This window comes from Cottoperca gobio, chromosome 7 (genome assembly GCF_900634415.1).
Source record: "Cottoperca gobio chromosome 7, fCotGob3.1, whole genome shotgun sequence".
Lineage (NCBI taxonomy): Eukaryota > Metazoa > Chordata > Actinopteri > Perciformes > Bovichtidae > Cottoperca > Cottoperca gobio.
In genome coordinates, this window is record NC_041361.1 from 19,046,821 (window position 1) to 19,064,887 (window position 18,067).

At 39.6% G+C, this 18,067-nt stretch overlaps 1 protein-coding gene across 1 annotated transcript in view; it reads left to right on the plus strand.

Annotated features, from left to right (window-relative positions):
- LOC115010484 (plexin-A1-like) overlaps positions 1-18,067 on the plus strand; it is a 224,802-nt gene that overhangs the window by 103,708 nt on the left and 103,027 nt on the right. The window contains 4 exon segments of the mRNA XM_029435054.1: positions 12,689-12,789; positions 13,908-14,031; positions 14,339-14,492; positions 15,769-15,868. Coding sequence (XP_029290914.1) covers positions 12,689-12,789; positions 13,908-14,031; positions 14,339-14,492; positions 15,769-15,868 — 479 coding nt within the window.

Sequence of the window (18,067 nt, forward strand, 5' to 3'; positions counted from 1 at the left end):
TTTAGCCGCTGAATGCTCCACTGTGTTCAGCTAGTTGCTAATGCTGTCAGACTGCTGTTTAGTGCTGGGTAGGTACACAGCGTACATTGAGTTTATCAGAGTGTTTTAGTTTCTGGGCCATACAAAACAAATGCAATGTCTGCTGTTGGAAGGGATGCTCACTTCTAGTAACTTTACACTCTTCCCATTGGCTCCCAGACCTCATGTCTTTTCACCAAGTGATTTGAACAGCTGCTGTATACATACTCTCTGTGATAATCACTTTCAGACGTGAGGTAAACCTTCACCCTGTTTGTCCTCTTCTTCTCCTCTCCTCCTCCTCCTCCACTTCATCCCTCCATTCCTCTCTCCTTGTTGAATAATAGAAATGCCAAGTGATGAGAGCTCAAACATCAAAAAGCCCATTTCCCAGCTTGACAGAGCAATTTACCTTTTCCCATATTCACTCACACACATAATTAAAAGTGGTGGATTGGACTGCAGCGTATGGACTGCGTATCTGTATAGCAGCACCGACTCGCATACAGGCTCGCACACACATACTGCGAAAACATAAAACTGCCCGATTCACTGTGAGAGGAGAGTTTTCGATTAGGGAGCGATGGATTTATACATGGCTCTCTTTGTGTCTCTGCTATACACACACACACACACACACACACACACACACACACACACACACACACACACACACACACACACACAGACTCTCTCAATGTTCTTTCCCTCCGTGTAGCTGTGCCTGCCTCTAGCTCTTGGTCTGTCTCTCTCTGTTCAGTGATATCACGTCATTTTTGTGCTCGTAAAAATGAACAATGGCACTAAATCAATTCCATCATTGCCGTTGTTTCCTCGTTACGTGTTCAAATTGTCCCGATCTAATAAAACTGCAGGGCAAGACAGATTTTTCATCCTGTCACCACCCTCTGTTGTTGATGTCACAGAGACAGAGATATTTCTTGTATCCTGTACGTCCCTTTGCATGACATCACCTAATTGCTTTAAAGTAAATGACTAAGTGGATTACAGCTCATAATCTATTGATTCCTCCTGTACCTTTGAACCAAATTACTCTCTTATCATATAACTACCAGTCTTGCTGCTCCTATCCAGCAATGAGGTAAAGCTTTATATTCACCTATTGACCACTATAATGAGTTATTCTTATATTTTGATGGAGACTTTGTGTTTGTTTTTGGATTTCTTATACTTGTAATACTTCTCGTATTGATGCACAATATGCCAGTGAGACCAAGCCCAGTCTCTGATCTTTTTTTCTGTGCTGTAGCATCACCACCACATTTCCACTACTGAGCATGCAGGGCAAGGTCAAGGCTCTCCGCTTGTAAAACAGCTTCGTAAGGTGACCCGTTGGCAGCAAATGCCTTCGCCCCTGCCTCCGTGAGGCCGCTCAGACAGTAGCATAATGGTCTGATGATGTACTTCCGTGTATCGATTTAGCTACAGTACAGAAATGTACTTAGCCGTACTGTACTGCACAGTGGAGAAACCCTACCCCTGGCACCACATCAGAGAAGGTTCATATTCAATTCACTCAGCATTTACTGCACTTGGAGGTCAGGGAGAAAAAAGACTGTTGTGCGCTCCTTTTTAAGCAGTTTCTTTGGTGTTTGTCCAACTCTGAAATTGTTAAAAAAAATGTTAGTGAAGACATATACGGGAAGAATAATGAGGAGAGGATCAGAAATGTACTGGAAGTGCCCATGGGGCCCTGTCAGCTAATTGGTGATTTGAGTTTCAGGCATGTCTTAGCAGTTGTTTTGCGTGGGCAAGTTGAAATTAGTGACAGGGTGGTTGAGACTATTGCTTAAAGACAGTCATTTCAATCAGGGGACAACTGTGAATATCATTTCTGAAGTGTCTCTGAGCAAGACATTTAAGTCCTTCAGGGCTGCTGCAGTCTAGTTCAAGTTTATTACTTGACTTTTTACAGACTTCTGAGACCCTCGTGGATTTAACTAGCTTCAATAAGCACATTTTATTTCAACTTTTTTCTCCCAATCAAAAATAAATTGAGGCTCCAAAGCAGATGTAAACAGCCACTCCGGCAGAAGAAAAGCTATGCCAAGCGTTGTCTTCTGTTTCTTACAATGACAGCAGTAGAGGAAGTGCTGATAGCAGTTGCTCCAGTTGTCATGAATAGTCTGTGTGCAGCGCATTGGATGTTTTTCTTGTGAGGGTTTGGGAGCCGGACATAAGTCTTGTTTTTTCACGGTGGTCATCAATTGGAAAACAAGGAAGTGCACATCACACTGCCTCAGCACAAAGGTGCAGTTGAGGCAATTAGCATGGGATTTTTAAACTATGTTATTTTAAAGATATAGAATGCATTGTATCCTATATCCTAGCATGGAAAAAGTAAAGATGGCTAATGTGTGCTGTCAACTCAAATAAAGGACTTATAAGAATAGTGTGATATACTTTTGATACAAATTACAATGCACTGGCATATCTTTGAAAAGCAAGATATCTATTAAAGTCCATTCCTTACTTACACACACACACACTCCAGCTGTCTGTCAAGGCGGAGAGATGAGTGATTGGCTGATCAGAATGTGATTTGTGAGACGGTCAAAGAGACTGACAGCGAGGGAAAGAGAGAGAGAGATGTCTTAATGTGGCTGAGAGGAACAGCGTGACCTGGGTTTGAACAAGGAAATGGGCTTAAGTAGATTTTTGAAGGAACTAAACTTTGTGTGTGCGTGTGTGTGTGCGCCAAGTACCATAGATCATATACATTTCTGCAGTTAAGAAGACAATTTGATATGTCACTGGGGGAAGTGTGCTTATGCACTTTCTTGGCAAGAGTTAGATGGTACTTAGCTAGATAGCACCCGTATATATTTGCTTTGAATATATCTACAGCCTACAGTTAGCTTAGCTTAGCATAAAGACTAGACGGGGGTACACAGCTAGCCTGACTGTCAGATATTAAGAACATCTGACTACCAGAACTTCTAAAACTCACTTATTACTGACTAGAACCCTTGCTTAATCAGCACTATCGCTGTCAATGGTTGTTTTTACACTTTTTAAACATATAATATATAGCCTAATGTATTAATGAGGCTGATTTCATTATCCGAGCCACGCTAGCTGTCCCTCCCTGTGTCCAGTCTTCATGCTAAGCTAAGCTAACTATCTGCTGCTGTAACGTCATATTTAATGGCAAGAAAGTAAATAAAAAGGATTTTCCCAAAAACTATTGTTTCCTCATGTGACCACAGAATAAAAGTTATACTATTTTGGACAGTGTCTCGAGGGCTTCTTCTTTAGTATAAAGGTTGCCACTAATATTTAGAGTGCATGTTTGTACTGATTATTGCCCGGTGCGGTTTGAATTGTAATCTTAGCCTGATCCAGATAATATGTATATATGTATATGACAATATGTAATTGTACAGGAGTGACACTAAAGGGAAATATGACAAAGACAAAATGTTTAAGCGGATTACTGTTCAGGTTTTGCTGATCATATACGATGTCAAAAGTGTATTGGATTTCCACACAGCGTCGGGATGTGACGCTGCTAAAGTTTCCCACTGTGCATTTATTGTTGGGATGTGGCTAATACCTGCTGGTGATTAGAGAGTTTGAAACAAGAATGCACTTTGAAAAGATATATGATGGAGAGATCCTCTTTGTGTATTTCTTCTGCTTCTCTTCTCTCCGTCTCTTTCCTCCAAGGTTGTGTCTGTCTGTGTCTACTTGTGATCTATGGCCTCATTTGCTGTGTTTTTCGGTGTGTCCAGCCAAATTCATGACAGATGAGAGCATAACAGAAAGACAGGCAGAGAGAGCAGGAGAAGGGAAGGAAATTGGACAAATAAATAAATAAAATAAAAGTAAAAAAAATATTAGAAACACCTCTGAAAGGGAAAATAAGTATTTTACATCTTGTGTGTATGTATAGTCATACTGCTCTTCTATCCAACCTGCATGTTGCCAAATGCATGTTTTCATTTAATTGTAATTTATATCCACATGTTAAAGTTCATATGTAGTTTATCAACTCACACATGTAGACCATATTTATGTACACATACTTGATGTGCATACCACAAATTGCATATCTGCGTTTATTATCCGTATACATGTGCGTTGGCATGGCTTGTCTTAAAATCCAGCTGGCTGGCAGAATAAGCCATCCGTCGGCCTATTGTGTTGTAATAGCGCCTTATATTCCTCCCCCATATTATACAGAATGGACAATTACGGTCGGGCCTATAGCTTGGACTCGCTGGCACCGCACGGGCCCCATACGTGGAATAAAACATCAGTCACAATTACATTTGTGTGTCTTTCTCATCCATCCTTCCCTCACCCTCACCCCCCTCCTTCCACTCCCCGCCCCCCTCCTATCATCTGCCACGAGGCAAATTAAGAGCATCTCTATCATGACCCAAATGAGAGATGCTCATTTGTAGCTGTTATTTATTTGTAATAAACTCTCCCCCCCCCCGGCATCTCCTCTGCTCTCCCTCTTTACTCCACTCTGGAAACATAAAAATAAAGAAAAATCATCTGAATCTCTCTGTAAGGATATTTTGCCCACAATCACTGTCATGTTTTAGATTAAATACTAAAATTAATGGTTGAACATTTCTCCACAGTAATATCATCCTTTCTATCTCCCTCCACCTCATCTCCTTATTCCCCGGCCCACTTTCTCCCTCCACTGTCCACAGATGAATGTGTTTCCCTCTGCAACAGTAAATAGGCCAGGAATGGAAATGCCATATTTAATATAAAAAGGTGGTTCTCTCTTACTTACTGTCACACACACACACACACACATACACACACACACACACACTCCCTGGTCACCTCAGTAAGACAAAGAGTCTTTGGCTGAGCATCTCCCACTTCCCGTCCCATTATCTGTTTTCTAAAACTCAATAATTGAACTGTTCCATTGGAATACATCATCCTCCCCACTACCACAAAGCCCCATTGAATAAACTTCTCTCTCTAGCTATTGTGCTTGAGCGTGACATGTTTTTTTTTCTTCCCCTTCCTCTCTCAGATAGGCTGTATTACTAGCATGGTATTTGTCCAAGCGCAAGTAATGACTGCAATTTGCTGCTATTTGGTGTTCTGTAAGAGGTCTGCGCCTGGTAATGGTTGCATTATAATAGTTATCAGACACAGGTTACTATTATCATGCTATGAATCTGCCATAAGCTATTGTGTGCAACTGTACATCAGAGTGACAAAGAAGGAGGAGGTGTACAGTCTGAAGATGAAATGGAGGGGTTGCTGATATCTAGTTCAGGGATGTGTTGTTGTAAAAGCTGTCTAGGGAAGCAACGTCATACATAATATCATCTAAGGAGCATACACATCCCTACCACAAAAGGCAAAACATATACAATCATTTTCATTAAACAATGTACGCAAATTGAACAGCCAGAATGTGTTCAACCAGAGTCATTTTCCTCTATTACACGTCCAGAGACTCGTGTTCATGTTCCACGTTTTTTAAATTCACGTCCGTTACTTCAATAACGAAACACATTTACTTATTTTTAACCATGATTTAAAGCTAACCAAGTAGTTCTGTAGCATTTTTGCTTTAAATTTTCAACATTAACCACGTTTTTAAATCTGCAACCCTAATTCGGGACAAAATACGTTTCCCTTGAAACGTAATTGAGAACGCAGTTTAGTTGTGTGGAAACGTAATGCTGTCGGAGACTCTGATACATTGTCTGGGAAACATGATTGTTTGAAAGTTTTGTGGCAAACTGTCAAGCGAGTTTTGAGACATTTCACCAGATAAGTAAACACTTTGACATTCTGAGTGTGCAACATGTTAAGTCAGGGACCACTTCTGGGGAACAATGAATGTTTATAGTTTACTCCGTGTTATAGTTTTTTGAGATAATAATAATAATAATAATAATAATAATAATAATAATAATAATAATAATAAGCTTTATTTGTATAGCACCTTTCATACAAGAATTGCAGCCCAAAGTGCTTCACTGCAAAAAAACAACAATTAGTACAAGATTAGACCGAATAAGAGCATTTACAGTACAATAATCACAGTGTTGATGTAAATGAGTCTGAAGTACCATTATAGAAATAGCAGAATTAAAATAGTATAAAATAGCAGATAAAATAGTATAAAATAATATTGGCACACCATTCTTGTAAATGTTTTAAACTATCAGAGCCATATTTTGAAAGTATGAGATCAACAATGGGCCCCTGTGGCCCTTCAACTGGTTTACTCCCTTTGCTACACATTATTTAAGTTTACAGTGTCAACCTCTTTGTTGACCTTTTACCGTATAAAACACAGACGTCTCCGTGAGTCCACATTCTTTTGGCAAAATCTTGGTTAAAGCCTGCTTCATAAACAAACCCCTGTTTGTTAATCTTTCACTTTCCACTAATTGTGTAAAGAACATGTCAACACATGTATTAGAGAAACTTCCTCTTTTTCCCATGGTAAAACAGTCTATTTCAGGGATGTCAAACATACGGCCGGAACCGGCCCATCTGAGGGTCCAATCCGGCCCGCGGGATGATTTTGCAAAGTGTAAAGATTACAGAGAAGACATTAACTGCAATTTTTCAATGAAAGTAACTGTTATTTCAAATGTGTCCGTTGGGGGTCGCGCACAACACTGCCAAGCAAGCAAACTGTTGATGCTGGAGCTGCCGATAAAGAACTTCTGGAGCTGGCGGGTTCTGTCAACTTTACACTCTGTGGCACCGTCATTACAAAAAATGTCTTTGTCAAAAAAGGAGAAACGTGGACAGTTTCCTATTTATTCACAGAGGTGAGTGGGAAAGCTGTGTGCTCGGTGTGTTCACGGCAGGTTTCAGTGCTCAACAATTATAATATTTGGCGCCACTATGAGACTCATCATGGTGAAAAATACAACAGCTTGCAAGGACAACTGAGAAGAGAGAAGATACATGAATTGTTAGCGGGTCTGAAGAAGCAGCAGTCTGTTTTTACCCGTAGCCGAGATATCGGCGAAGCAGCAGTGAAAGCTAGCTACCTTATTGCTAGCGAAATAGCATTAGCATCAAAGCCAGACTGTGAGGGCGAGTTTGTGAAAACATGCATGCTGAAGGCTGCAGAACTCGTGTGCCCTGAGAAGCGACAGGCTTTTGCCAACATTAGCCTGACGAGAAACACTGACAGATAGGATTTCAGATCTTTCGGCAGAGTTAAACAGCCAGATGAAGCACAAAGTCAAGTCATTTGTTGCATTTTCGGTTACAATTGATGAGAGCACTGGCCATATTCATTCGTGGTGTTGATGAGACTTTGACCATCACAGAGGAGTTCCTTGAGTTGGTGCCTATGACGGACACCACAACAGCAAATGACATTTTCAACGCTCTCGTTGGAGCGCTGGACCGGGTCGGAGTGGACTGGGCCCGTGCTGTTAGCGTGGCTACAGATGGCGCGCCATCAATGATCAGGGAAAAAGCAGGTGTTGTGACAAAACTCAGAGAGAAAGTACAGGCTGCAAATGGAGGACATAGTTTTTGGACATTTCACTGTATTTTGCACCGGGAAGCATTGTGTTGCAAGTCGTTAAAAATGGATCACGTCATGGCAGTGGTTGTCCGAACTGTTAATTTCATCCGAGCCAGAGGTCTGAATCACCGTCAGTTTGACAGCCTCCTCAGTGATGAAGCCGTGACCTATAGCCTGCCATACTACACTTATTGCAAATGCTGCTTCAGACACTTTTGCACCATGAACAATATATTTCTGTGAAAATGAATTCTTACTTGGGAAATATTTGAAGACATTGAACATTGTGACATATGTCAGTCAGCAGCTTCAGTACAAAGAGCCACAACTTTTATGTATTTTTTATGTATACATTTTATACATTTACATGGTAGCGGGATAACTTAACCTTCTTCCTTAATAGTTCCCACTTTAGTTTGTGTGGTGTCAGTTCAGGTGATCAGGATTACTACTACACAGATGTGGAAATGAATGTACATTTACAAATAATTTCTATAGCTTGACGAGTTGTTTTGATCATAAAGTAAAATACTATATTGTTCAGTTCCAGATACCTGTGACTAAATGTGTTGTGCCTTTGTAGACACACTGTGATGTGTATGCTGTACACATGTGTAAATGATAAACTGAGGCATAATATTGTTGAATTTGCACTTCTTTTTCTTAAGAATTTGCAGGTTGTTCATAATGTTTTGTAAAAATATAGTTAATTAAATGTGAATATTTTCAGAATGTACTTGTACTTTTTTGTACTAAAACAAAGGGGAACATTTCGAGTTGTCATTATTTACATATTATTATGATATGATTTTACTGGTCCGGCCCACTTGAGATCAAATTGGGCTGCATGTGGCCCCTGAACTAAAATGAGTTTGACATCCCTGGTCTATTTGACTCTGAAAATGTATCCTAGTTACCTTTACACATTCAATGTTAAACCAGTAATAATTCACCATTAAAAGGCTAAGATAAAAATGTATGAAATATCACTATTAAAAGGCTAAAGTAAAAAGATATGTTTTTAGTTTACTTTTGAAGACATTGAGCGAGCTTGCCTCCCTAATGTCTGCCGGTAAAGTGTTCCATAGCTTTGGTGCATAATTGCAAAAAGCTGCATCCCCGATTTTCTTTTGGATGTTTCTGGGAACATACCAGAACAAACCAGTAGTGGATGATCGTAATGTTCTTGGGGGCACATAGTTGATTAGAGAGTTGGCAGTGTAACTTGGTGCGGTTCCATTTAGGGCTTTGTATACAAGAAGGAGGACCTTAAAGTCAATTCTAATAGTTATTGGAAGCCAGTGTAGAGTGGCTAACACTGGACTGATGTAGTCTCTCCTCTTGGTTCTAGTCAGCAGCCTCGCTGACTTTCAGCATCCCTTTGATTTATAAATTGTCTGATTTTAGCTATATTTCTAAGGTGGAAGAATTATGTTTTTGTCACCTTGTTTATGTGGGATTTAAAGCTTAGATCTGAGTCTATAATAACACCAAGACTTGTGACTTCAGGTTTAATCAAAGGAGTAAGTTTCCCCATGTTATTCAGCATCATCTCTCTTTTTGTTACAGGACCTACTAGTAGGATTTCAGTTTTGTTCTCATTTAATTTTAAGAAATGATTGCTCATCCATTTATTTATTGCTGACAGACAGGTGGAGATGAAGTTAACAGCTGTAGCATAATTTGGTTCAGCAGAGATGTACAGCTGTGTGTCATCCACGTAGCTATGGAAGCACACATTGTGTTCTCTAATGATGTCCCCTAGTGGTAGCATGTATAGGAAGAACAGTAATGGACCGAGGCAGCTCCCTTGTGGAACTCCAAAGTGGGCATCATGCTTCTGACACATGATCTCCAAGCCTGACAAAATACTTTCTCCCTTTGATATATGTTCTGAACCAGTTTAATAACCAACCAGTTTTTCTAGACGATTAATTAGGATGTCATGGTCGATCGTGTCAAATGCACTTGAGATACTTCTGTCTTTGCTGCTACTTGAACTGCAGCGTGTATACTGATATACATTCACACATTCACACAGCAATTAATGGTACATCACTCTGTACAAGGGCAGCGGAACCTGCTCCATGCTGTTGGCTTCATTGGATGGAAGGACATATTTGAAGTATGCAGTGACATGAAAACCAACGTATGCATTTGTGTCTGATTAATCGTGCAGCAATTGTTCAGGCAAAGGACATGAAAAGAGCCTGATTTATTTTTTGAAGGTTGAGAAGTTGGAAAAAAAAGAAGGTGCATCTCGGAAGAGTTTCCTCTTTGAAGGTTTCTACACTGCTGTGCCTGCAGCTGCCATTAGAATTCACCCTCACCACCTTCCAGCTCACCTGGTGTGCCCCCTGCCTCTACAGTGTTATTGATGTCGTACTTCACCTGACTGAGGCTGCTGGAGGTGTGTGTGTGCATGTACTCATGGATGTGAAGTGTGTCTTGGGTGGTCAGTGATATATTTAAATATTTAACAACTGCCACAGAAAACTTGTCTCAAACTCTCAATTTGGTCTAAATTAAAACTTTCTTACTGGTGTGTGTTTCCCTGAGGCAGTTTCCTGTCTGCCAATCCATCTGTCACGAGATAACTCCTTCCAGCAAGTTGAGTTAAAACACATGGATGCTGATACACTGGTGATTTTTGAGATTGAAGAGAAAGCAGAGTAGACGGGAGTGTGCGCAGGTATGATTAAAGCGTTTCAAAAAGCCTTCTTAAAGGATAATTCCTCGACTTTAGAATATTATACCTGGGTGAAATTCAGGGTAACACTTCCTGATAATTGTGCAGACAGATGGTGGGTGGTGAAACTGCAGGCAGCAGCAGAAACAATGTTTAATGACAAGTGCAAAGACAACTATCTGTGGAAATGGGTTTCTTGAATGATAATTCCTCTCACTCCCTTCCCTGATGTCAGTGTACGCCTTTGGTTGCAGTTTAAGAGTCAGGTAAATGTGGACAGCTATGTTTGATGTCCTTGTTAATACGCAAGTTCTCCGATTTTCCCAAAGAGATCATTAAAGTTTCATCTTTCTTAATCATGCACACGCACAGATGGCAGCCGGCAAAAGGAGTAACCCTCGATGTTTATCTCAGTGGTGTTATGTACAATAGCATATTATTTGCAAGAGATTCACAGGCATTAAGCTAACTTTTCTCCGTTGTATGTTCTCATGAGGGCTAGAGCTAAAATTTGTCAACCATGTGTACGTTTCAGTTTAACAAAATAAATATATAATGAAGGTCAAGTATTTCCTGAGTGCTTCAACTACCATTTTAATGGACTAGACTAGATTAGACTAACAACATATTGTTAGTCTGTGGTTAGTGAAAGCTGGAAGGTTATATGACAAATATATGTTCTTATTTAATTTACAATTAAATCTGTTGACGGTATATCATTCGTTGGAATATGTGGTAGTGAAGTTGAAGGCTAAATGGGTTCATTGCCGCTTAAACGGTCTATCATTGTCTATCCTTACATTTGGGGGACTTGAAGGAGACGGATTAAGAAAATAACGATCACAATTGATGCAGCGGAGGCCGAGATATCCTGTGCATTCAATCCTAAACTGTATATAAGGAGTTGATATAGCCACCATGACGACACCATTGGCTTGTGTCCTACAGTTTTGAAGTCTCCAGTTCGGCTTTTTGGCCGTCACCATCTTGTTTTTTTGGAACCTGAAGTAACACGAGAGGGTGGAGCTCAAAGTACAACCAAACGCTAAACAAGACATTTTTAGGCAACTGAAATGTTTCAATTAACTTTCATGAGCTGAAAACACACCGTGAAAGGGTTAAAGTTCTAAGACAAAAACACAGACAGAACCCAAGCCGGACCGAACCCAAGCCGGACATCACCGTGGTACCGACCTGTCAGTCAAAAGGTAGCCACACCCTAAAGCATACGCTGTTTTATCGTGTATTTAATCTAAATGGGACCATCATTTACAAATGAACATCATGTATAGACTTCTATACAATTGGACCCTTTGTTTAAACAGTGGAGCCCCCTGCTGGCTATTTGAAATAATGCAGGTTTAAGGCACTTCGGCATTTTCTTAACTTTTCATAGCTGGAGGTTGCCGCTTAGTTAAGATCCAAAAATGCTAGATCCTACACTTCCTATAATTCAACTTAAAGAGTCTACATCCCCGCTAGCAGCTCTGTCAGGCTGTACTTTGGCTTTGAGCAAAATGCAAACATCAGCAAGCTAATATTCTCCCAATGACAGTGCTAACATGCTAATGATGATGTTCAGCTTATATAATGTTTGCCATATCTACCATCTTATTTCTGTGTTAGCATGCTAACATTAGCGCTAAACACAAAGTACAGCTGAGGCTGATGGGAATGTTATTCGTTACACATTAAGATTTTGATGGCACTAAAATAAAAGTTAAGGTTATCACCAAAGTTATTAAAACTCATCCTGATGGGGACGTGAACATCTCTACCAAATGTAACGGCAATCCATCCTATAGTTGAGGTATTTCACTCAAAAACATCAAATGTAAACCCTGGGCCTGCACTGCAGGAAAAGTCAGAGGATCACTAAATCAACTAGGCTGTGGGGGACCATGAATGTCTGACATCCATCAAATAGTTGTTGAGATCAGTCTGGACCCAAGTGGTGGACCGACTACACCAAGCACGGAAACTCGAAAAGGGCTTTGTCCAGACATTTATGACTGTTTTCAGAGTCTAGCTTCAGTGGACAGTTGTGAGCTGTTTACATTTTTTAGATTCTGTTTAGTTTCTCTTGATGTAAACTTCTTGCTTGCATCAGTGTTCCCCGATCAACCAGAGAACTGTGGGCAGTACACAGTATATCACAAAGCGATGTTTGTCAGAGGGGGTAATCTTAACCAATGTGTGTGTTTACATGTGTTTAAGCCTCTTCTTCTCCCCCCTCCAGCTAGCCTTATATGCAGCAGTGTGGAGTTGTAAGCAGCACCTCCAGAGCTGTTTATCTCTGATAGTCACAGTGGGCTTGTTCCTTTAATCTCATATTCCAGGCACAGGACACCTCCTGGTAAATCCTGCGTACACCAGGCCTATATAGAGTAAACTGTTTAAAGGTGGTGTGCACGGGGTTTGTGTGCACTATTAACCAGGTTTGTGTTCCTGTGTGTGTTTTTATATTGCAGGTTACCCGTGTACCAGTGGAGAGCTGTGAGCAGTACAGCTCCTGTGGAGCCTGCCTGGGATCAGGGGACCCTCACTGTGGCTGGTGTGTGCTACATAGTGTGTAAGTGCATATATTGTTCACTATTTAAAAGTCATGCTGTAATTCACCTAACGGTGGCAAACAGAAATTCTATCAATTCCAAAAGAAAATGTATGATTGCAGTAACCAGTATTATGTAGACCTGCTTACTGTGTTTTCACACAGCATATGACACAAATCAGCGGAAGAAAAATAAATCATGGTTTCAACATAAAGATTTTTTTCATATGTGTAATGTTTGTTTAAGAAATGAGAAAGCCCCTCCGTCATTTTTGTATTACAAATATTGTCATAAACTAATTGCTGCAGGTGTCACTTTGCTCATCCATTTTTATGATAGACTACCTACATACCTCTTTAGTGAAAGTCCTGTGATTTTGGAGCCACCCTTCTAGGGCTGCACGGTATGAGGAAAACATTTGAAAACGCTGCTAAATATCGAGATAACCATATTTCTTGCGATAAATAAACAGAATACTCAGTGCTGCTTTTCTGCTGGTTTTAGTATCCTACTAAAATACAACAAATTGCTTTTTGTTTAAAAGAAATGAAAGGAAATGATTTCCATCGTTCTTTTAATGAACATTGAAAAGGCACCAATATAGAAATTATGATAGTTTCAAGTGCAGTTTTCTGCTGATACTCTCTCTTTTTTTATGTAAAGGCCACCATGTACACCAGTGTTAAATTATTGGATGTTACTAGTCAGCTGATGGTGAGGCATGAATGAGCAGCTGGTACCAATCAGCTAATGCGAGTGTGACTGCCTGAACTAACACTATGCCCCATTTGTTTTTCACTCTGCTTGTGTGCTGGGCTCTATGTTTGACTGTTGCACTATACTATGTTTTTTTTGTTATCTGCCATACTGATAGAAATTCTTTTAATTATATATAAGTGCTCGCAGGGTTTGCCCTTTTGTCTTAACCCCTCCCCCGTTAAATACTATACAAGTTCACATACAAGATAGAGCCAGACATTTAGTCCAAATACCTTTACCCATGATATTAAACAGAATGCAACTGTACCTAAACAATCAGTAAGGATTAGTGTGGATTTAATACTCAAAATAAATGTGATTTTAATAGCTATATGGTTTTTGAATGGAGCTGTGACTGTAGTATATCGTCCTCCTCTAGATGTTCGAGGAAGGATCGCTGTGAACGAGCAGAGGAGCCTCAGCGTTTCACCACCAGAGTGGAGCAGTGCGTCCGACTCTCCGTCCAACCCGACACCGTCTCCGTCACCATGTCAGAAGTGCAGGTACAGTGTGTTGATGCGTTAGACGTGTCAGAGTGTGTGCATTGTTTGTGTAATGGGATAAGTGGAGTAAGGAAGATGGACAGGACAAGAGAGCACGATAAATGTGAAATTAGATTACGTGAAGCTTGTTCTTGAGTCATCACTGGCAATCTGTCAACCATTTAGATTTTGAGATGAAAAGCTCCATATCTGCGCTGCATTTTCTGCTGGGGGACAGTAGAAATCTTGCTTATTGCATCACTAATAAGGTATTCAGATTTTGGATGTATGATGTCTCTCACCTTTCTGCTTTCCTCCCTTCTCCTAGTTGTCACTTCAGACGCAGAATGTGCCCAGTCTGTCTGCTGGAGTGAACTGCTCATTCGAGGACTATGTAGAGACAGAAGGACGCATCTACGGTGGACGGATCTTCTGTCTGTCCCCCTCTACAAAAGATGTTTCCCCCATCACAAGAGACCAAGGTACAAATAAATGAATCCCAACATAACCAAAACACAGGGTGTGCTAAAGATGTGGAATGATGGTGTGGAGTCAGAGATCTCTTAATTTCGCTGAAGGAAAATGTTCAATTCATTAAGATTCAAAACCAGCAATATATGTATTGAACTGTAAGTGTTTTATATTCAAATATATTAAATACTTTATGAAATCATCATAGGATTGTGCTAAAATAATAATTTTTTCAAGAGAAAATATTTCATATTGTCATTTATTTTGATGACACCTTTATTTCATAATGCCACTTTGCATATTGCTAAACCTAACACCTTGTCTCTAAATGTATTCTGAATGAACCAACTGAAGGCCGCTGCTGTAATAAACGTAGTACAAAGACACAATAACTAAATCTCTTTTACTTTAAAACCTTACCTAGCCTGTTAGCTAGTTAGCCGGCTAGGTATAGCATAGCAGCCTTGTTAAACTAGGAGACAGTAAGGAGATGTTTATTCTGTGTCTGTGTTAATATACAGTAACAGCTAGATAGTTGATTCCGAATGACTTTGATATTGTTGTTGCGCTAGGCTAACTGGCTAAATCTGCTAGCATTTATAATTATGTGTTTATTTATCTAAAATTAACCACGTTTGGGCTCCATGTAGTTCCTGTAAATGTGTCCTGACAACACAGTTGGACATGCTGTGTAAGAGTCACTGGGTGTCTGGAAGTTGCACTTACAGAAAATAAAAGGTTTACTGCCGTTAGACAAACCTTTTTCTTAGAGAGAAAAAAACTACTTCATTCTGGGCTTCTCGGTTGAACAGCTTTGTTTGATGCTGCTCAAATATATAAATTGTTTGCTTCATTCAGCGTGTTCATTTAACCGTGTGAAACACGAGTCACTCTGCTCTTTAACAGCACACATTTTTTTGTGATTATCAAAATGAGAAACTGCTGATTCACAAACTTACTGCACACAACCCATAGACATGTATATGGACAGATGAGCTGCTTCCTCCTCCGAGTAACTTCTCTACACAATTCTATTGATTCAGCTCTAGGCTCGGCTTACTTTCCAGCAGAGACATTGCGGCTCCAAAATGTCAGCAATAGGGGAATTGACAAGTAACTCCCAAAATGAGGCTGTTAACATTTCAGAATACATTGCCCGGGCTTGGGCATGATCCTGGGATCATGAAACATTTTCCATATACTTACTGCATATGATAGCATCAGTTGTACTCTATAGAAATATTGGAAGACTGCAATGGTAACATGGTGTTTTGTGTCTCGTCCTAGGTGACCAACGTGTTATAAAGTTGTATCTGAAATCGAAAGAGACGGGGAAGAAATTTGCCAGCGTGGACTTTGTCTTCTACAACTGCAGTGTCCACCAATCGTAAGTTATTTTTCACATTTCAAAGTTAAAAGTTTATTGCTAAGTATGAATAGAGTGTAATTAGATATGCCCTGCACCCAGCAAGATGCAGACTGGTGGAAAGCATTGATCAATAGCAGGGTGACTCTGGTTCTGGTGTTAAAATATTGGCCTGCAAATAATTCCTATAGTGGAGAACGGAGTGAGCAGCATGCAACCTTTGCTAATTCATTATTCAATGTATTTAAGCTTTTTACAAATCAATTAGTTAATTAAATCTCAAGCAATAAAGGGACTACTGGTGAGTGAAACAATAAATCGATTCCTAACCATGCAGGACCTCGAAGGGCAGCCAGGCTTAAAGGCTAAAACACGTCAGTCATGTTTCTTGGAAATTAATTATCCCTAATTTAAGTATAGGAATACCGATTGACTTTTCAGCATTGTTTTGTGAGTAGTTTTTGCATGTTTTTTTTTTAAATATGCATTGCTGAGTTTGTTAGACTGTGGAGACTACATACACATTTTTTATGAACACTACTCCAATTCGTCGAAGTTAAAAATCATTAATCATATAAGCTATTTGGTCTTTTTATTTTATTTGATCTACAATGTCATTTCAGTTGATGCAATATTATTTGTCGTTGTCAGAGCTGTACAATTAATCATTCATTCATTGCAGTGATGTTTTTAATCATTAGTTACAGCATGATATCTTAACGGGCTGTAAAGGTGAACATTGTTTCAGTTGTGGACTGTTGTTGCCTGTGAGGAAAACTCTCAGCTGTAGCTAATTAACATTAATTAGGCGAGGTAGCCAAAGTGAAACTGCTGTTGTCTGTATAATGTTATCTGCTCTCTGCACGCTTCTGTCGTACAATTTATACTCTTCCAAAGACTTTTTTTTTACAAAAAAGAAACATTTACTCTCTTTTTGATGTTCGGAGAGTGACCTGTTGTGAGTCTACAGAGAAACGTAGCTGCTAGCTTGGTAGTTTTTGATTGCAAGTATCCAACAGCTTGGCAGGTAGCAGACAGTGGTAAGATTCTTACAGTTTTTTTTAATCATAGTTTGAGCTTATCGCCATACTTTATTAAAATAAGACCTCAAATTCAGGGCTGTAAAGCTGTCTTTCCTCTGAAGCATCTCTGCTTTTCTGTGACGCCGCTTACATTAGCTTCACTTCGGCTCAAAGCTAAATGCTGTCATTTGCTAATTTGCATAGTCAACATATAAAAGATTGAAGGCAAGTTTACAAAATGATGCAACAATGTAATTGTGACTATTCAAATTCCTATCGGCTCAAAAAGCATCTAAATGTAAACCCATCTTGAAAATGACAGGAGGCTATATATAGTGAATACATGAAGAGGTCACACATTCATTGAGAAATATTGGTGACTGTCTTTTATGAGACAAGAGTCTGCCCTAAAAGTTGCTAATTTTTGGCTAGGGGCTTTAAAATAAAAATAATAAAGTTAATAAAAACGCATCATGTTTAATTTTGACCACAAAATGCAGGCCTGGAGAAAAAAATCTGAAATTGTTCACCTTTTTAAAAAGTGGTTTTGTCTTTACCGGCGAAGATGTTCAGTTGAACTTCCACATAGAGAGGAGGGGGAGAGAAGAGAGGGAAACTGGGCTGCAGTGAGATGGTCCTGGTAATGAAGTAAGAATGTGTTCTTAATTGACCTGCCTTGTTAAATAAAGGTTAAATGAAAATAAATAAAATGTCATTCCCTAAATGACTCTTTGCTGCTGAGTGGGATTCACTTTTTTTCACACACACACACACACACACACACACACACACACACACACACACACACACACACACACACACACACACACACACACACTCTCTCTCACTCCAGTCTCCTCCACCTGGCACAGACTCACATCTCTCATTTACTGTAGGTATCTGCACTTTGTGTCGATACACCTTCAATGAAAATACATCTGTTGCCAAGCGACGATCGATGACAGCATAACCTCCTCCTAATGTTTACTTCATTTAAAATATCCTTAAAAAAAAAAGGAAATAAAATCCATTGGGGGCTATTTTCCTCTTTCTTTCTGCCTTTCTTTTTTGGATAGGATGAACATATCTTGTAAAAGAAAAGTAAAATGTCAGAATATCAGGACATAAGGAAAATCAAAACAAAACAGTCAAATAATACAAGATGCATCTGGCGAACCACAATGACTAAGTAAAGAGA